General features: G+C 38.2%; 1 protein-coding gene across 1 annotated transcript in view; it reads left to right on the forward strand.

Moving 5' to 3' along the window:
* The first annotated feature begins 13,849 nt into the window (after window positions 1-13,849).
* The window catches only part of LOC139714175 (lysophospholipid acyltransferase 5-like), a 28,511-nt gene continuing 19,832 nt past the window's right edge, over window positions 13,850-22,528 (forward strand). Inside the window, exons 1-4 of the mRNA XM_071625893.1 lie at window positions 13,850-13,961; window positions 18,026-18,133; window positions 19,224-19,330; window positions 20,861-20,992. Coding sequence (XP_071481994.1) covers window positions 13,850-13,961; window positions 18,026-18,133; window positions 19,224-19,330; window positions 20,861-20,992 — 459 coding nt within the window. The remainder of the gene's footprint in view (window positions 13,962-18,025; window positions 18,134-19,223; window positions 19,331-20,860; window positions 20,993-22,528) is intronic.

Below are 22,528 nucleotides of genomic sequence, written 5' to 3' on the forward strand. Positions count from 1 at the left end.
ATAAAGAATGGCGTTATTTCTTAAGTGACTACTAAGTAATCCAAATCCTCAATATGTGTTTTTTACTCCAATCTAAGAAAACGAGTTGAAGGACGTGGTCTACAAGTTAAAAGAAAAAGAAAAAAAAAAAGAGGGAAAAGGATGCTGGACACGATGGAATTACGATTTAAAAAAAAAAATGAAATTGTTATATTCGCAATTTTGTCTCCTTTAACATACCATAATATCGTATTTGTCCCTTGTTACTGGCACAGTGCCTAGTCAAATGAAAGCTGCGAAAGTTGTAAGTACTTATCGTACAATATCTATTTTGATCTCAATTTCTAAGATTCTCGAACATTATTATTCTGATATATTCTCGCGTCACCAAGGTTTTAAACGAATGTATTGTGTGTGTGTGTGTGTGTGTGTGTGTGTGTGTGTGATTTTCAATTTAGATGTAGAAATAAAACACTCTATACCACCCATGCTCTGCTTGCTTTTATCAATAAAGTAACCTATATATGCTATTGACGATTCATCACATAGTTGGTATATTCCTGGACCTGTCCAAGGCCTTCGACACTATCGATCACGATATTTTGTTATATAAAAAACTCTCGAAATATGGGATACGTGTAAAGGCCTTGGACTGGTTCAGGAGCTATCTAACCAACAGGAAACAGTTTGTTAGTATTAACGGCTCTAGTTCTAGTTTCAAAACATTATTTTGGGGGGTCCCGCAAGGATCTCTCCTGGCCCCACTTTTGTTCATTTTTTATAAGTGATTTCAAAAATTCATCTAGCGTTTTGTCCTTCCTTCTTTTTGCCGATGATTCCAACATCTTCTTTTCACATCGAAACCCAACAGCCCTTTTAGATGTAGTGAACAGAGAATTAAAGTCAGTTCAAATGTGGATTCAAGGAAACAAGTTGTCTCTCAATGAAAACAAAACTATTTATACGTTATTTAGTAATTCTGCCACTCACTTGCCAGGCGATACAAAAATGAATAATATAAAGCTGCTTAATTCAAGTTGAGTAAATTTTTGGGTCTATATATTGACCACGATTTGTCGTGGAAATATCACATAGATTACTTATGTAAGATGCTTTCAAGGAATACTGGATTTTTAAACAAGCTCAGACACATTTTCCCAAGAATATTTTGAACAATTTATATTACACGTATATTTTGCCCTATCTGACGGTATATATACTTGCCTATAATAGGGACTAGTTCAGAATCACACATCGAAAAAAAAATTCAAGATACAAAACGGGCTATTCGTTCAGTCAACCAACTGGTTTTCATTCCAACACGCATTATTTCTTCTTTGAAAATAAATTCCTTAATGTCGCTGATTTGTTTTTACACAACTTAAGGCACATTTATGTATCAGTTATCAGCCAACAGCTTGCCTGACATATTCGTGCACATGTCTCAGAAAAACTTTGCTGTTCATGCTTACCCCAACAGACATAGAAATTAATATCACATTTCACATATAATCGCACACTCTTATTAAAAAAAAAAACCCAAAACAAACAAACAAAAAAACCCAACAACAATAGTTTTCACCGGACCCAAATTCTGAAGTGATCTTCCCGCAGATTTAATGAAATGTTCTTCTCTGTTCATTTTCAAACAAAAACTCAAATTGATGCTATATTTTATAATCAGCCTAATTAGAATCCTTTAAAGGTCCTAATTACCTTTGGGAACAGTGGTTTTAACAATGTTCAAGATATCACATTGATGCATATGTGTAGGTCTGTGGTATCACAAAACATCCTACCATATAAAATTTTTGCAGTAAAGCCTATAATATAAAGAAAATAGCATCAGTAATTTTCTCATTAAAGCATAACTGTAGACGGTTTAGTCTGGCAATATCTTTATTATGGCAATATTGTTCATATTTTGTGTGTTTAACAATACTTAACATAGATTATACGAATTCAAAGTTTTACAGTGGTTGTTTCTACCCCAACCTCACATTTTAGAACTATTTTAAAGCAATCATGCTGGGTTTTTGTTTCATCTGCAAATGGTAGATTATGCCTTTAAACTGTTATTTTACCTTGTCCTCTTTTAAATGCATGGAAGATCAATTTGAAGTGTACGCTTTATTTCTTATTTCAGCGTTTATGCTCCCATACATTACAATAGTACTCATACTTAAAATTCGTTATGAACTTGATGTAAGAAATATAATCGTACTCATGTGTACTTATGTATACTAATTTTGTTTTACTCAGTTCCATTTTTATCCCTTTTTCTTTCTTTATCTTTTTTTTTTTACTTCTTTTGCCCCTTGCTATTTTAGCTTTCATATAGTTATGTCATCAGTACTACGTGTCTTATCTCCATTGCAAAACGAATTCACATTGTCTTGGGTTTTTTTTCCTGGAACCTGCGTTTTACAAGCTTTGCTTTTGCAGTTCCTTCATATTTCACATGTTATTGAGAATTGTCTTCTGTATAGATAACTGACACACTTTCTAGTCATGATCCACTTTGCGTCATATTTTGTATCTTGCTTGTTTGTGGTTTTTTTTGCATGTTATATGTACTGTATAACGTCAATGTCAAGTGAAATATGAAAATGAACGTGCGTTCGATTGACACCCAACTTAATTGCAAGCTTTGAAAATAGCAATTTGTAAAAAGGTACTGATTTAACGTTGATATTAAACCAGATACAGCCACAGGTGAGAACGGATTATTGGAAATGAGTATTTACGTGAATAGGCCTATAAATACTGGGAAGCACAATATTCGCGATGTTTGTCAAATTTTATAGTACTCTTATGAGAAATATACGTGCCAGCCTATTACCATAGTATCGTTTGAGTATAGACTGGATAAAGGCAATCGCGAATGCTGCATGTGTTCCACAAGAAATATCGCAACGTAAAAACAATGACCTGTGAGTTCTGTTACTGCCATATTCCCCTTCCCTCCCCCTCTCCATCGTTGGCATCTTTAATCCCGGTATTTTTTTTTTTTTTTTGTCTCTGGTATCGAACTTATTGGTATAATCTTGTCTCGATACCCGGATCTACATCTCTGATAATAGATAGCAGTTATAGCCTACAGACATACCATCTAAATAATACATAATTTTATGCTTAATCAGAAATATAAGGAAAGTGCTAAAGCAAAGAGCGGGGACATTTTTTTTATTCGCTATATAGAGTAAAGCTAGGTCAGTATACCAAAGTATACTAAGATTTTAGACAGAAATAAAGTAACATTTGCTGCTTTATTTGTTATTGTCACTTTCATGATTATGTGTTTATTTTTTCCTCACAAAGTCACGTGTATTATGTGTGCGTGGGTAGTGTACTGTATAGAGGGGTGGGAATTGAAGTGATGACGCAGCATCCCCTATGGGTTACATTATCATTGCGCCTAACCTCATTACCTTCTCGAGGTCCAATATTTTCTATTCCCGCAATTATTTTTGATGATTCGCGAAAATTCACAAGAGGCAGTTTAGCCCTGTAATTTCATAGACATGGATATCACATCCAGACACGCTATCGCTATTACCACCAAGCGTCTCCACAATTGAACTGGCAGTGTTACCATACGAAAGAAATGAGTTGACCTCAACCTTCCAGGAAGATCAATAACAGTATGATTATATTGTCTTATATTAAACCGTTGTAAACGTGCTATCTTGTGATAACACTGGACGTGATGTTATACTCACGTGATTGTACTACTCAAGTGAAGTGCATCTCCCCAACATGGACATTGCTATGCCTAGATATTTCGCACTGTTTTTCAAGTCATGCTCGTCATATAGTCAGTGGTTGAGAAGATCGTAGAGATTGGCTAGCTTTTATGGTTCTATCTCACCATGGCAACCATCTGTTATCCGATTGTGAGTGAAGAAGGTACACCTGTATAGTATAATCAGCCACTTCCCTGGTATAATGTAACGACAGCGAAGCGTGAACAGTGTCACCTAAAAAGATGTTTGCATTAAAGACGTTTTTCTACAAGGTGTACTACACAATGTCCTGGAAAGAGATGTGGAGAGGCCAGGAGAAAAACATGAGTTTGATCCAAATGTAAAGGAACATACATCAATCATATTCTAGATGTCGTTGTTCAATTTTGATTTTTATGCATATTTTATTGATAACCCCATTTCTGACTTTAGGTAATCAATGAGATAGATAGGTACAATGAAATTGATATCACAAAATCCTATATTCAGACTTAGATGATGGTTACTTGTCTGTATTTCTCGCAATTTTTGTTGAAACAATGAAGACAGACAATGATACCGGTATAGTAAGAGTTTCTCTCCCTGCAGGTTTCCCTATATTACAAAGATGGAGTCAACCAATAGCGGTGATCTCTGTTGGTATGGGAGCAATGCGGCTATTCATCAGTCCCTCCTCGAACAAATAAAGATGTAGAGTCCGCTGCCAGAGGAGTCAAGGATTATCATATCGTCAATAGAGTATAAGGTATGAAGATGTTTCTACAAGACAAACCTACTCGAGGCCGGGGGAATCCTTACACTAGTGACTGAATGTCATGCATGGCCGCTATCGTGGCGAAGGAGTGGGGTGGGGAGAATACAGTCAGTTTGTTTATTCATTCCTTCTTCCAATAGTGGAGTCATTATTCCGAAGTTTCATCAATCCAAAGGTTCGTTTATTCGAAACTGAAATAACGTTCGTTATTTCAAAGGTGCGTTATTCTGAATGTTCGTCAGTCCGAAATCAAATTAAAATGTCCTTAGTGAGGAACAAGAGGTGACATACCACGATTTAGTCATTGACATTGGTCCTTACCATCAATTGTTCTTACTTTTTGCATTGGAAATTGTCCAAATACTTCACCAAAAATGTGCACAAGATCGTTCAATTTAAATTCTAAATAGGCAAAAGCTTTCTCGAATGGAAGGACGATACCCCCGTTTGCCTATAGGTGACCCCATTATACCCCAAATTATCTTAAACACCAACACCCCTTAAAAACAAACTTGGGTACGCCTATATGAACCCAACTAACGTGAGGATAGATCTTGAATAGTGTATAACACAATAACCAAGTAACAAAATAAAAGTGATGACGATCTTTGCTTGGTATTTTCAACACAAAAGAGCTTCAGAAATTAAAGATTATAAAACAATCGTGTGAGTGCACCACTTGTAAAAGCAAATCTCCGATTCCGCCTACACTTATACACATGAAAAAAATCACACTTCTGTTAATATTCGACAAGAAAAGTGTTCTCCCTCAACACACTGCACTTTTACACTCGACACCATGCTCGAAATCGATTTGTCTTAGTAGCTGCGTAGCGCGCACTATTGTTAGACGGAATTGCTCCTCTCTCTTGGTGCGTCAACAGGTATTGGCTCAGAGACTTCATTGTGTATATCTGACGACTGGATTCAAGACAGCTCGAAGAATTATTTCGCGATCATCATCGCACCATTCGTGTTACGAATGTTCGATAGAGAGGTGCGACAGTCATCGGGGGATGAAGTCAAATTCAATGTGGACAAATTTGCAGACGTGACCACACTGTCAATGCTTTCTATTCCTTCGTAGACTCAAATTTTTAGTGATTCCTCTTCTTTGTACTAATTTTCTGTTTTGACCTCGCTTAGTTTGGCGATACTTGTGCTTGTATATATTGTCGAGGGGGAAAAAGCATGGATGCCACGGCTGTTCTCGCGATGTATATGTTCATCATTATTTTTATCATAGGTGTACCAGGAAATTCACTTGTTATTTGGGTGTTTGCTCGGACATCTCGGAGGACAAGTACGGCTTTCCTGATTATCAGCTTGGCATTCGTTGACCTGGCTGCTTGTCTTATGTCACCAGTCCATCTAATGCGAGCTCTCGGTGGCCAGTTTATCAACGGATTTATCTGCAAGTGTAGCATCCTCGGAAGTCGCGTGTTTTCCTTTTCAGCTCTTTACCTGACAACTTGTATCTCGATTGACCGCTACATGGCCATCTGTAGACCCCTTCAGGTGCGCTCGAAGGCCCACAGAATTTTCGTGATTGTCGTAAGCGTCGGACTCGCTTTTTCGGGAAACTTTCAATATGTGTTGTTCGTGCGTCCGTTGGAGATTGGTACCGTCACAAAATGCATATACAGAGGAGGACCAGACTGGTTAGACTTCAGCAATGAGATCTTTACATCCATCTCATTCCTATTTGCCCTCGTCATGTGTTCATGCGTGTACATCAGAATCTATCTACAGATACGTAAACAGATGAAAGTTCGAGCCGCCATGGGCAACGATAGCATCTATCAAACTCGATGGGCAAGGCGGACAAACAGGAAACGAACGAATGCCGATCCTGCTCCTAGTTCCTCAACAGATCCAGCATGCGGAAATGCACAAGACCAGTCGCTTTCCATTGCCCACAAAACGGGGTCATCCCGTCATTCTTGTCCCGAGACCCCGCACGTTAATTACAATACCCCATTTTCACTCGATATGAAGCACGGGAAGGCACGGGAAGGAGGACCATCTGTTACGTTCGTTGAGCAGGCAACAATCCCCGATCAACGTATCGAATCCAGGCTATCCTCCAGCGAATTGCCATCACATGAGGGCCTTGCCAAAGACGGTAGTGGCCCTTCCTTAAAAGTAAGAAGACGAAAAAGCGGGGCAAACAGATGCCACCCAACAAACCGGCATCGCCTGAGGAAGGAGCACCTGATGACGCGGATGCTTCTCGGAACCAACCTCATCCTCATCTTCTCTTGGTTACCGTCCTTCATTCTCACCAATGTTCCCGACGAAGAGGTGACAGCTTTCCGCGGGATCAAGTCACAGGGAATCGTTGTTTACCTGTCGTACCAGTTACGCACCTTGAACCACATTGTCAGCATTTTCGTGTACGCCTTACTGAACGAACATTTCAGACGGGATTGTGTCGCCATTTTCAGGAAATGTTCCTTTATCAGGCGAAACTTGATCCACCTGACTTTAAACTTGATATGATATCATTCTATTTCATGCTCCCTTACATCCATTTTAACTAGGTAGCTAATTACCTAATTGCACTAAGAATTTTGATTACAATTTTTTCTCCTTATCAACCCAGCATACCCGAATCATGCCCAAAGAAGGGTAAGCTGCGGTATCCAACTTTTACTCTGTAAAATGCGTCTAGCAGTCACTTTTTTTTTTAAATGTTCCCACTAGACTATGATAACCATGACCGCAGGCAGATTTTTTTGTTTTGTTTTGTTTTTGTTTTTGTGAGGAGGGGATAAGAATACCTAAAACAGGTTTAAGAGTTAATATGCAAACGAGGATGTTCTGGCATTTTTTAAATTAATGTGGAAAGATATGAAGCACAGTTTTACTGAATTTTGTTTATTTTTTTCACCAATACTCAATTATGAAGAGATTGGTTTCGTGTGAACATTGCATAAGAGATACTGGGAGTGTATTTGCGTTGTAATTGAACATAAACTGAATGGGAACGTGGCGGGACGCCACAAATGATACGAAGTTTTTCGTTTTTTTTTTTTTGGGGGGGGGGAGGGGTTGGGGGTAATAACAGTAGTTAAGAAGGAATAATAAGATTCTCTCCTACTATCGCAAAATAAGAATTGAAAATATTGGCTATATCATCGGGATCTTCAAAAGTTTTATCATGAAATCGTATGTTTGTGATATTTGATTTCTTATCATATATCTTTTTTTGTGAAATGAGGGAGAATGGAAACAATCATTCGTCAAATACACATTCGCATTTTTTGGTTTTAATTTTAAGTAATGCATCAGCACAAAAAAAAAACCAGTGTAAAGTACATTGCATTAATGTTTCAGCTACTGAAGAACTACACATTTGTAACTATGTTGTTTGTTATTTTTCGAATATGTTAATGCTTCTTATGCAGACTAGCTTTATCACTGTTGTAATTTCACTCCTGAATTAAAATGTTGTTGCACGTCATACACCTACTTAATTAGCAAATGGTGCTGGTAATGTAACCTGGTGGAGCAATGTTGAAATGTCTATAGGAAATAAATCACCAGATGACAGAAAACATAAATGAACTCATATATTTTAAAGCTAGCCTTCATGACAGACTAAATTAAGATAATTTATATATATTTCTTTTTTTTTCGCTGATCGTCCGACACCAAGGAAGACCCTGAGGACGGAAGAGATGATTATGATTTAACTTCTGTCTTCACACGTCTTCATGGAAACAGGGGGCCTTGCAAACAGGAATTTTTAGCCACACTTGGGGGTAGGAGTAATATGTCAGTCTAACAGTAATGTAATCATCCCATTCAAATCAGACTAATGAGTAAGATTTAACAAGGCTATGTTTTCATTTTTCGTGAGCGTAATGAGGTCCCTAAGCGCCAGGAAGGAAGGCTGTAATAAGGGTCACAGACATTCTAAACGAAGCCATCATTAGCATGGGTTCGGTGCTTTTTGCTTCTAATAATTCTATATGGTATCATGACTTGAACAGGGCATAATGCCAAATCAATGTAATGCACTGAAAGTATTGGGTACGAAAAGTTAATATAAGTAAATATAAATCATCATTGTATAGTTTTCGTCTCTGTTATAGAGTCTCTTGTTGTTGTGTAGGAAGAATGTATTGTATAGGTCTATGTGGAGCCAAGGCTCCTTTACTTCAATCTGCCCATTTAAGTCAGAAGACAGTACGTACACACACACACACACACACACACACACACACATATATATATATATATATATATATATATATATATATATATATATAAATGCATGCATTAGGTATATCAGAATCAGGTGTTTGTGTGTGTGTGTAAATACTGAACTTGTGATTTATGTGTTACTTTACAATTTACATTGCCATGCATGGATGTTGTAAATACAACACTGTATGATTTGTGTGGAAACTTAATAAATGAAATGAAAAAAATAATGAAATATCATTTTCTGATGATTTTTGTGTGTGGGTGGGTGATGGTCAGGTTGAGGTGCAACGTCAAACCTGAATTTTTTCAGGTAAAACTCGTTAAAAGTTGTATCTAAATCAGCCGCAGTGTCTTATTTTCATGTTTCTGTCATTCTCATAATGTTATTTTATGTATGAACAACATCATGAACAATAAGTTCGTATTGTAAGTGGTCTGTTAACAGTCCTGTAAAGTGCACTATGGATCGTCTTTTGTACTTCTCACGGCACTGTGGAATTGTTATAGACGTTGAAAATTTAAAAACCTTTCTTTCATCAGGTGTAAGATTCTGAAAGAGACATTAACAAAATGTGTTAGGCAAATCAGCAGGATTCACTGACAATTCCATTAAGTTGTAATCTCTTTGAGTTCAGAACTGTGTCCGCTGAATATTTTCTTTTTCCTCAAAATGCCTGTAAATGCTCGATAAGGCATTAATTTCGTACAACTCGCCCCCCCCCCCAAAAAAATGTGTTCTGATGTGCACAAGAAAAGTATGGCAGTTCTATACTACAGAGGCTTCGAAGATAGCATTTTTTTTTAAGTCTTAAAATGGAAAGGAGACTTTCATGAGACTTCCGGGGACACAGAGATTAAGAGAGAGAGAGAGAGAGAGGGGGGGGGGGGGTGGGGAGAAAGAAACAAAGTGGCTGCATGTGCGAGATGTTACCGCAAGCACTACAGCCTGGGTAGTCAGCTTTGCTTGAGTAAACTCTCAAGCAAACCAACGAACCCATGAAAAGTGATTACCACTACAGCCACCGTATCTGGAGGATCGTATATATAGACACTTCCTGTCGCTCACATTACTGCCGATAGACTTTTAAACATTCACCACATCACCAAGACACTTATCATCGTTTTCCGGAATTCCTATTTGTTTCCCTTCGAATAATCCAACAATAAGAAAACCCCCTGTTAACCACTGTGTTTTCTAGAATATGAAATATTAGTGATACTCAAAAGCGAAAGAAATAAATTCATTAGAAAAAAATATATATATTCATGTGCGTGTCTGTGTCTGTGTCTGTGTGTGTGTGTTTGTGTGTTGTGCAAAAAGGCATCTCGGTGCTTTAATTGCAAGGAGCACAGATTGTCCCTAAGACAACCAAACTTAAAGAGATGCTCCTCGGTGTAAATTGCCTCATGTAATAACTTATCTTTTGATTCTCTGAGTTTCCTGCAGTCTTTACAGGTCTTAAAAAATAACCATAACATCCTTTCCAGTGGAACCAACATCCCCCTGTCCTTCAATACTGTAAGAGAGAGTGAGAGTTTTTGTAACCTTGATATACAAAATATAAGTAAATCTTCCTTAATGTGATATATCTTTCACTCTATCCTAAAAATTGTATGATTAAATTGTATTCATTTGCATCCACTGAATTTGTTCCATCATACTTTCCACATTGCAGTATTTGTATCACCAAAAAAGAAACAAACAAACAAACAAACAAACAATTTTTCTCATGTTTTTCACTTTTTATCCCAAGACTTTTGAAATGTCGAAATGATTTGATATTTTCATTATGAGATAATCAAATTTGGTATTCCCCCCCCCCATTTTGAAGGGAATCCTAAGGTAAATTTTCCCATTCTCATAATATTCATTCATTCATTTGTTTTATTTTCTATCTCAAACAGAAACATAATATTTTGAATAATGAAGTTGTACAGAATATAAGCGTATCAACGTTACAGTGTACAATAAACGATATTCATATTTGCAAAACATAACACAGGCTTATCTGCAACTGTACATTTCCTTTTCTTTTTCTTTTGTAGCCACTTCTTTTAAATCTCCACAAAAATCAGGGTGCTAGACAAGATACCGCACTTTGCGCGGAATATGAATTTTCCTCCCACTGATCTGAAACTGTAACCAACGTGCACCTTCCAACCCATGTTGCGTTAATGATAATGGTCTTATTTATCCAGGGAAGCCTCTTCAGTGTTGCCACTGCTCTGTATAATTATCTTACTTACTTACTTTACTTTTCCGGAACGATGGTGTTGGACAGAGCCTGTTCATCGATCAGGTAGAGTTATCTCTTGATGCTCTCTTTCCAATCAAGCAATTGTCCAGCGCTGTTACCCTTCTAAACAGCTCAACTTCTATTGCGTATTTGTGTTATTACCAAAAATGGCCTATGGCAGGAGTTGACAGCTACTGGAGACCAAGAGCATGTATTATGTACCAATACACATACATGTAATGACTATAATCAGATGGCCTCAGCATCATTATTACCCTAGCATTGCCAGATTCCCATTTACACACCCTGGGTCGCGAGGGACATGATTAGTAAAAACATCTTGCCCAAGGACGTATAGGCACTTTATGCGATTCGAACTCGGACCTCCGATTGAAATCAGGAGTTTGATCCACTATACGCCACAGCGTTACAGTTCGTTATTCCGAAGGTTTGTTTATCCAAAAATAAAATAAGGTTTGTTATTCCGAAGGTTTGTTCATCCGAAAACGAAATAAGGTAATTTGTAATTCCGAAGGTTCGTTAGTACGCTGCACCTTCTTTCCGTTTTCGGATGAACAAACCTTCGGAATAACGAAACTTAATTCATTTTCGGATAAACGATCCAAATTTTCGGATTGTCAAACCCTATAATTCATTTTCGGATAGAAGAACATAATAACAGGGAATTTGCGCGTTTCGCATTAACGAACCTTTGGAAAAACGAACATCACTCACGCCACAGTGCCCCACTGCCCACTGTGGCGTTCTGCATTATAAAAGTCTGTTCAACTATACATAACCCTCTTATATGTTTTACAACAAACAATTAATCATCTTTAAACCCTCATCTCACAGGTCCGGGGGTGCGTCGGGTACGTATGCACCTTCTCCACCCCCCCCCCCCTAAAAAAAGAGAAAAATCACATCGCTGAAAGGTCCACTTTTTCAAAAAAACGCATTTTCATGGTATAAGACTCATCACATACGCACTAGTCCAATATGTAACTAAAAAAAAAAAGCTGTTTGAATGATAAATAAAGCGCCTTTGTGATCCAGTATGCTGATGCATATGGCAGTCGCGACCAGACCACTTGGTATATCTTACCCCGCCTCTGCACACGCGTTTTATAATCATACAAATTACAATGCACGAATGTTGTGCCTCGCCCAAGCTCATGCAACATGTCAGATTGTAATGCATATAGGCGGTGATAGGGGTGGGGGACGAGTCCCCCTTGGAATTTTCCTTGGATTTATTCATATTATGTATAAATCTCCTGACCAGTGTATATAATTTGTCTGACTGAGGTCAAGTGTAATTTTGGCACAATATTGTTGATTTCAAATTTAACTTTGGTGAATGTGAAATTTATTCTTGTGTTTCTGGCGTAGATGTTTTCTAGAACATCGTATTTTGTTTTTGATGATCCTCCGTGTGTGTGAGTGTACATGCGTTTGCATGTCTGTGTTGGTGTGGACAAGCGCTCGTGTATGTATTATCTATTCATGTTTAGGTGATGCAAAATAGGTGTGGGGGATGAGTTCGCAGGTGGAAATTATGTCACAATCTTATTAGTTCTGTTAAATGAGCTGCTGTGGAGACTTTTCTATTTTCTTTTCTCTTCTTTTTTTTTTCTGTCTTAATGAGCTCCTCCGTATAGAGAAAGTACCATTATGAGCGCCCTCATGTTATTAGCCTAGGTTTATATCCTGATATTGTTTTATCTGTTTATAAAAAACATTTGATGTGGTGTAGCAGTACTGGCTGGGGCAAGGTATTTTCAGTCGGGCCCATTTTTTCTTTCCCCCCCCCCCCAGCATAATCAACAGCAACATATTATAAACAATGACAAATCCTGTCATCTATTACTCCTGTGGCTTCACCGCGGATTCTTGTTTTCCATTATATCCAACCTTGTGAACACTAAATTATTTTGCATACCACAGTTTTCATTCTTTTGGGCTAAAATCTTTGATTAAATTCTATAATCAACATCGAAGAGTGTAGGTCTGTAGGTAATTTTCAACGTACAAAGGATCCTTGCCCTCTCTTTCAAAACAATGTAATGTTGACAGATTACTTGTGTCATAGGCTTCATTTAGGCAACAGCCGGAACCCTCCTTTTAAGGATATGAAATTGCACAGTTAGAACTCCACAGAAAACCCATTTTCCTAATGATTGGCTTTCATTTTCTTCAACACTTCCTCAACGTTTTTTTAAATATTTTTTTATTGTTGCTGTTGAACTGTTTCTTTCTTCGTAAGCATTTTGACTCCCCTCGTTGTTACGTATTAAGCTGTAAAGCCTCAGGTGAAAAAAATTCTGAATGCTACTATTTCTTGTAAAGAGCCTACCAAACTTTCATCTTGTAAATAAGCTATGCTTAATTCATTACGATTCTTCAACTGAGTATAGGAATTCCCTTTTTATTTTATCTAAAATGATTATTCAGCATTTTGTTTTTCCTTTTCCCTTGTTTATTTTCAGTAGTTTTATTTTGGAGTCACCTCTGTCCATAGTTTCAACCAGAAACTCTCGAGGCAGAATATACTTTGTATGATAGTGTCAAACCCTAAAAATAATTGAGGGGGTCGGTGCAATATAGTGCTAACCCACACAATAGTCATTTTGAGATAATCGCTGTTGAATGTTTGGAAAGTCCATACATTGTACATTAATAAAACATGAATGCATGCATTTTTTACCATCTTATTGGTTGAATTAAAATATGATATTTTCACTGAGGTTAGTGTGAAGAATAAGGAATATGAAAATGCATGTAACTCAATTTTAACAAAAGTGTGGGTTAGCACTATATTGCACCGACCGGTCGCGACCCCCTATTGTGCGAGTGTTGTCTATGAGGCCGAGTTAATGTTTGCTTCCCTCTACGGTCATTTGACGACACATATAACCATGGCAGACGGTATTTTCGAAAGTGGCACTTTTGTTCCAACCCTGAGTAGCTTATCTCAACTTCTTGGCGTCACCGAACCCACTCTCCGTTTCTTTATAACAGTACTACTAGGTAAGTTTTATATGATTTTGGTAAGGATTGTATCATGCTGGTGAAGAGACCTTCCGTACCAGGACTCGTTCATACCCATGGGGCGCCATCCGTAGGACGGCAGACAGCTGCGCCAGAAGTTTGGGGCGCAACAGTATGGACTGTCCCGCTAGATAGGGCACCAGCAGCAGCATGCAACAGGACAGTGCAGTGCATAGCACAGTCACTGAGTCAGTGAAGCCGTAACAATTGCTAGGCCCTGGCCTGGCCCTAGATACTACTAATGCATGCAGTGATTTTGACCAGTAAGCCTAACCGGAGTAACCAACACGATACTACTAGAATTTAATGATATGAGAAACCAGTGATTTTTTTAAAACAATGTGAGACTGAATTTACTATTGAGAGGCATGCCCCTTTTTTGAGATAGATCTAACAAAACATGTTAACAGTTAGACAGTAATTGAGTATATCACGGTTAGACTTAAGCCATGTGGGTGGTTTTCTATAGATATTCTAGATCGAGCCGAGTCCACATTAACTGCAAAATATAGCCTGAACACCGAACGCTAAACACAGCCCGAACACCGAACGCAAAGCGTTCGGGCTGTGTATGGAACTTGGAAGGATATTAAGTTATTGGTATGGGGTAGTATCGCGGATAAATTCCAGCTTTTATGTAAATTTTACTAAAAATTGCTTCAATTTGAATATGAGGTACTTAAAGATTTGGTCCAATTGTTGATAACACTTGCCGTGGAACGTTTTGCTCCGTTTTGCACATTCTCCTGCAAAAATTATTGAAAAAGACTTTAAATGATCCGGTCAAATCGCAAGAGGAATCTGTGAGAATGATAAAATGTCTACTCCTTTCAACGGACTTGAAACCTGTAAGCATGCGTTAACCAGAGTGCAATGTAGCCTTTTCACAAGGCCTTCTCACTGTTGAAGTGTATTGTGTTGCTTTCTGGACGATTGAAGAAGCGATATATCCCAGCCAAGCGCGACAGCGTGAGAGCAAAAGGGCCTTGTCCAAAGGCAAAGGGTTGTATACCGGTAGACTTCTATGTGGTAAAATTAATTGAGGGACATTAAGCAGTCTTTCTGAGCTTGAGGATAAAAGGAAGAAAGAGCTAGAAGATCAAATGAGACAAAAGAAAATGAAGGAAGGACAGAAGATGCTATGCTGTGGAAATCGGCCCCGCCGCTGTATTGATCATAAACGCCGTTTGGTGGGGCCGCATTCACGAGTTGTGCAAGAAAGCCCCACCGCTATGCTTACTGTACCATCAAATGACACACGGTGGGGCTGAATTCAACATTTAAGCTGCCGTTATATTTAGTACAGACGGACAGTGGCAGGGCCTATAAATTCACAAGAAGAATTGTATTCCATCTGTGATGGACTCCTCTATAGACCTTGGCCTTGAACAAGAATGTACAAATTACAATGGGGTGGGGAGGAGGAGGAGGTTATGTATTCAATTTCAAGAATGATTGAAGACGGTGTGTTATTAATTGGACCATGGACTATAGTCTTACAAGTGACCTTTGGACCTTTCATTTAAAGAGGCCGGTGCCTGTGTACTATTGATATTGTTCAGATCAGTTTAGTATGATTTACCCTTCATTGCAAAGTATTTTAACCCATTGAGGACGAGTCCCGAGTATACTAGGGCAGGTGTCTATGAGAATTGCGTGTGGTAGCAAAATCAAACCGTCCTCAACGGGTTAAGGAGCAAACATTGAAAAACAAAACAAAACTAGATTAGACTCTACCATTGTTGGGCAAAATACACAAAGTACAGACAGTCATCAAATGAAGTGTGGACCTGAGGAAGCCCTGCAAATGACCATGAAGAGAGCCGTGACTGAAGATTTCAAAACAAATTACAAAACATACAAAACTGTTATAAAAACAGAAATGCATTATCCAATCACCCAACTGTGAATTGTTCCAGTTTTGGAGGCCAGTGTGTTGAAGAATATCAAGTGCCAATTAGTAGGCTGTGATGAAACAACTATGTACGCAATGTTTCTAAATAAAAGATGAAAAATATTTGAGATTTACCTATGTGACAATTACATGTAAATGTCAATGTACATTGTACATACTGAGAGTAACAAATTGATGTATTGGGGAACCTGCTTCGTAATGAAGAACATTTGAATAGATTGGGAATGATAATCTGAGTGGTTTTTAATTCAGTACATCTTTTTTGTGCAATGACTCAATCAATTAAAAAGGGATGCTTAATAGTGAGTTTCCTCCCACTGATTTTGCCCTAAGGAAATGACGGTTATTTCACAATCCTACAAACAAAATATTTTATGGAAGAATATACATACCATGATTTTAGTGCATTCCAGTGCTTCAAGTCCAAGAACTCTCATACATTCTGACCATGACTTTTCAGTTGATAGCACATCAATAGTCCATGTCAAAAATGATAGTACAGATTTTTGTAATTGAACTCATTGTAAACTTCAGTGTATATTCAGTGGATATGAAGAGGAAGTCTCCTATTCTGCAATCTAGTGAAGAATGTAAGGTACTTTATATTTTCTTTGGCTGAAATTGAAATGAAAGTATAAAGCAAAAGCAGAGACAAACACTGGGCTAATCAATGTTGAGTTCATCACATTTCATGAGTATATACACACTTGTGGGATAAAATTCTAATTTTTAGATACTCCTGACTAACTTTGCAAAACTTAATTATGTGCTTTTTACAGTTATTCATAAACCACTGAGATCCATAAGCTGTGTTGAAAAAAAAAAAAAAAAACTATACTTTGCTGCATTGTACTCATTTGAAAACATGTACAATTTTCGTGTTAGCGTTGAACATGTCAGCACCATAGTTTTGTTCATTTTTCATGTCAAAATTAGAAGTTGTACAATATGCAGTGATACAAGTTTATGAATATTATGATGTAATGTGACGTACATTTTAATGAAGTCCTTTCTGTATTGTACATTGCACTCACTTGTATGAACAGATGCATAATTTTATTGCAAGCTTTACAGAACATGCTAACATCATAATTGCACTAATTTTTCGTTGCAAAATCAGAGGTTTTATAATGCAGTGATAACTTTGATGTACATGTAATATGACATACTACTGGAGTCATTTCTGCTTGATGTATGACTGTTTGATATTGCTTTTTAAGTTTGATCAAGGAGGTTTTATACATCCAGAGTTCCAACTGGCTGTAATTTATTCAAGCAGTTGTCAGATTTCTATTGATGTAGAAAAGAATTTCACAGGTGCACTTTTGCCTTTTGATGATCGATGTTCCAAGCCGCTGTCTTACTGAGCAATCTGAAGATTCATTTTGAATGTTATCATAATGTTGGCCATATTTTGCTTATTTATCTATCAAATGAAATGAAATTTCACTTAATAATAAAGCATGTAAAACAAAAGACAATTCCGTTCAGAAATTTGCGCAAAAGTGTAAATCAGAGCTTATTATGTGAAAATGTGTAAAACTGTACCATCCTGGAAAGCTGGTTTTATCACTTTTTGACTTAATTACCCTAAATGAAACTAACATGTAATAATCTTCAAGTATAATTCTTTATTGATAGATAAGAATATTAGATTAGTGCCCGCGTATGCCCAGTCATTTCAGCTTTTTTTCCTCAATTTCTGTTCGCGCATCCTCGTGTCTGTACCACCTAGCTTTTATAAGAAGGGATAGCGAAAAGTAATTACCATCAAAAAGACATCAATCTTCCTTTGAAAGTGGCTGGTGATTATGCAATGAGACATGAGTCAATTGTCTTCATATCTGCGCAGCAGATCCTGTTTGGCACATGCTTCAAATATTTTTGAGCGGCGGCTTCGAACATAGATCAAAGGGAATAACTCTGTTGTTACTCCATCTCTTCAACCTCCCTGGTTTGATCAACAGGGCTGCTGACCATTACTTTTGAACCCGTTGAGGATGAGTCCCGAGTATACTCGGGCAGGTGTCTATGGGAAATGTGTGTTACAGCAAAATATGTCCGTCCTCAACGGGTTAAGATGGTATTATGTAGTGTTGACATGCACTCTTACTGTTCAACATTGCAGGCTACCCGATTGCCCTCATTCCAAGAAATTTTCTGTACCATGCACCGGCTAACATCCAGCATGTCTTCTACATTGTGGTTGGGCTCGTCATGTCATACTATAACTTTGGTAAGATTATTATGCTATTTATTCAATCGACCTTTAGTGGTTGTATTAGTTCTGAATGACTGTCACTAGTTGGAATGCAGAGAAACAGTTGTGACACTTGAATTTTCCTCTTGAAACATGTAAAACTTTGTGATGTAACTTTTTTTTCAATGAAAACAGTTTTTGAAATCTCTGACAACAAAGTAAATATTTACTCACTCTTAACTTCTTTGTAACCATTTGCTAACTATTGCAAGTCACCTGGGGCAAACCACAAGGGGTCGGCATCATTCTCCCATTTTCTGATGTGGGTGGGTAGGTAGGTGGGCCAGTTCACTGGGTTAGCATGGAGCTAGGTGTAATGACACAAACCCTCTTCACTGTCATTTATGTATGTGGCCTTTCAGATGTCAATACCATAAATAGAGAGGTACTCAGGTTTCTGTGTACATCAGCAGAGGTACAAACTGAGAGCAAGGATTCAGTGCAATAAACTCATATGCTGTTTGTCCTTGTGAGCTATTTTCCCCAAGCACTATATAATACTGTGACAAGCTTTCCATACTTATGGTTTCTGCATTTAATACTTTCATCCTGCACTACAGGAAAATTTGGCAAGTATCAGTTTCCAACCTTGTGAATTGTTTGTGCACCGAGTTGTGTATCAGTGCTAAACTTGTGTCTTCAGTTTTGCTCTGTCTGACTGCCAGTGTGTGATGAAAGATATGTGAACTTGTAGTATTCATTTCTGATGTATTTAATCTGATCAACTTGAAGATTAGCATTGATCCTTGCATTATGACAGTGTTTTCTTTTCTGATATGTTGCTACATTGCACATTTAAAGGTTATTTAAACAAATAACTAATGCACATTTAAAGGTTATTTAAACAAATAACTAATGCACATGTCTTCCCATTTGCGAATGTGAGTGAATCATCATTCCATGCCATAGTGAAAATTCAAGGTTTCAGCTAAAAGTTTATATATAAGGGTTGACTGCAGGGATTGTACCAGTAATCCCTTTGTGAGTGCTGACGACTAAAAATACGGCTTTGACTTAACAGATAGAAGAAGTTAAACTTCAGTATTTCTTTGTTCCATACCTGCAGGCTACCAGACCATCCACTATGTAATCACAGTGGTGGTCAACTATCTTCTCCTCTCTCTGGCAGGTGGCACTGTGACATCAATCATCATATCTTTCATCTTTAACATGGTAAATATTGTACACAAATTTCATGTTCATCCTTCACAATGCTATTGTGGTCTTTTTCATTGCTAGTCCCTTAAAGGGAATGCAAACCCAAAGAGCAATGTGGATTGAGTGAAAGCAGCAACATTAGGAGAACACATCAGTGAAAGTTTGAAGAAAATCGGACAATCGATGCAAAAGTTATGAATTTTTAAAGTTTTGGTGTTGGAACGGCTGGATGAGGAGATTACTAGAGGTTATAAATGACGTATGAGTGGACAACAATATAAAGAAAATATAAAGATAATTCCACAAAAATTCATTTTTCATGAAAATTGCAAATTCCATCAACTTGATACTGACATATGTTAAGGGTAACAATTATTCCCCCTGCTTTCTGAAAGCGGTTTGTCAAGTGCTCTTTCATAATGCTAGAAAATTGAATTTTTGTTGAATTCTCTTTTTTCTTTGTATTGTTCACTTCACTCATAGTCATAACCTCTAGGAGTCTCCTCATCCAGTGGTTCCAACACCAAAACTTTAAAAATTCATAACTTTTGCATCGATTGTCCTATTTTCCTCAAACTTTCACTGATGTGTTCTACTAACGTTGCTGCTTTCACTCAATCCACATTGCTCTTTGGTTTGCATTCCCTTTAAGCAATACAGGCACATGCAGGCACAGGGCATTTTTATGTGTAGGAACATGTTGGAGACAGATAAAACAAAAGATTAAGGATAAGGATTAAAGAGAAGTAAATAGCGTCAGACTAGCAACTCTTCTGTCTGTTTTACAATCTTTTTTATTTTATGCCGTCCTCAGAACAATGAGAGAAAAAAAGCTCAGGTTGATTGTCCAGTACCGGTAAGCATTAAGATACATGTTTGGATCAACAAGGTCCCTTCAATGTATGTGGCTCTGGCTCTTCTGGAAAGTTCAAAGGGGTACTACCCTTAGATAGCTTTTGTAGAAGTAGCTAAGGATCAGGGCAAGGGTTGACTTAGATTAGCCTTTAGATATCCTTTCATCCTCAGTATCTCTGAACACTGTTTCATTTTGCAGAATAGTTTTTATAACCTTTTGATTCCTAGCTCTTTTGTAGACCCTGCCAAATTACAGTACTCTTTTGATAAACCTTTCATTCTGCAGAATAGTTTCTATAACCCTTTCATTTAGCTCTTTTGTAGACCCTTTCAAATTATAGTACTTCGCTAGTTGCCTCAGTTTGCCGTTTTCTTCTGGAGTAATGGTCTGCAAGAATGTATGGAAGGTGAACTTGTGATACTCAGATGAGTGCAAGATTCCCAGATCTTGCTTTTTTAAGTCTTCTTTGGCAATTCCCACAGACTGTTGCCTTCCCAAAGTCCATTTGACTAAATTCCATGATCTATGAATTGCAATTGAATTGGCAGTCATAATTGTAGTTTGTGTTCACAGGAAAAAGTTTCATGATTGGAGTGAATGAGAATGCAACCATGACTACAAACACATTTCCCCCCATGTTTAATCCAGCCCATTCTTTCCGATCTCCTGTTCTTTGTGATTTCTCACAGACTTATTTTCTGGTTGGGACTGTGTCAGTGTCAGATGGAAGTCATGATGTTTTGTGGGACACTCCACACTGTGTTATGGTGTTAAAGGTCATGGGGGTGGCCTATGACCTTTATGACGGACAGAAACCAAAGGTGAGCTTATCAAAACTGAAGTGATGCTTGTATGATGAAAAACTTGTGAGCCAGGTTGTCTTCTATTTAACAGATTAAATGCAATGACAAAAAATTTGAAATGCAGGTGTTACCCATAGCCTAATACACCCATGAAGTCACATGTTTCAGGTTCAGAAAAATGCAAAACATAAGTTTACAAACGAGGCATTCTAGGTGAGAAATGTATAAACATTGAGTATTGTGGCAAATTCAGATTTGACATTTAAACTACCTCCTTTCATAATTTCCCAGAAACTGAAAAATACTCTGTTTTTTGTAATGAGTCGTGCTACCATGATCTTCTCATTGACCCATTGCAATTAAATGTCTTGTCTTCTGCATGTGGACTAGAGTGCATCTAAACTTCAAAGGCAATTTTCTCATGTCTGTTTGCCTCATGGTTGATTTCTAAATGTTCTTGTGGTTTTGTTTTTTGTTTGTTTGTTTGTGTTTTTTTTTTGGGGGGGGGGGGGTAGAGGTAAAAAGAGAAATCATTTATACCTGAAAGCTTAGAATCTATTTGAATATCAAGAAAAAAAACAACAACAACTGTATGTATACATATATACGGTTCTAGGAACAGTACCCCCTGGAAAACCACCCTCCGGATAACTACCACCCGGATAATTACCCCCCAGGAATATTCCCCCCTAGGGCAACTACCCCCCGGACAACTACCCTCCAAGGGCAATTACCCTCCAGGGTAATTACCCCCTAGGACAACTACCCCCCGGACAACTACCCTCCAAGGGCAATCACCCCCCAGGGCAATTCCCCCTTAGGAAAACTACCCCCTGGATAACTACCCCTCGGATAACTACCCCTGGATAACTACCCCCTCGGATAACTACCCCCTGGATTACTACCACCCGGATAACTACCCCCTGGATAACTACCTCCCGGAGAACTACCCCCTGGATAACTACCCCCCGGAGAACTACCCCCTGGGTAACTACCCCCCGAAGAACTACCCCCTGGGTAACTACCCCCAGGATAACTACCCCCCGGATAACTACCCCCCGGATAACTACCCCCCGGATAATTACCCCTCGGATAATTACCCCCCGGATAATTACCCCCCGGATAATCACCCCCCCCCCCCCCCGGATGATTACCCTCCGGATAACTACCCCCCCCCCCCCCCCCCCCCCCCCCCGATAATTACCACCAGGATAATTATCCCCAGGTTAATTACCCCCTCCTCCGATAACTAGACCCCAGATAACTTCCACCCGATAACTACACCCTCCGATAACTTCCCGAGGATGATTACCCCGGATAAGCAAGCCTACAACTCCCCCTCCCCTATAACTATCAAGACGAAAATTACCCCAGGACAGTGCACCACGCCAATTACCCCCTGGGTAACTACCTCCCGGGTCATTGCCCCCCCCCCCCCCCATCTTACCTTTAATAAAAAGAATATCATTACTACAGGAAACGAAGTTCTTTGTATTATTTGCCAGGAATCACGGAGATGCCATACTGATACATCATTTTATGAAAACAACATCT

The sequence above is a fragment of the Diadema antillarum genome, unplaced genomic scaffold, assembly GCF_040938485.1.
Source record: "Diadema antillarum isolate AM-2024a unplaced genomic scaffold, OU_Dant_1.0 seq00002183_RagTag, whole genome shotgun sequence".
NCBI classification, from domain to species: Eukaryota; Metazoa; Echinodermata; class Echinoidea; order Diadematoida; family Diadematidae; genus Diadema; species Diadema antillarum.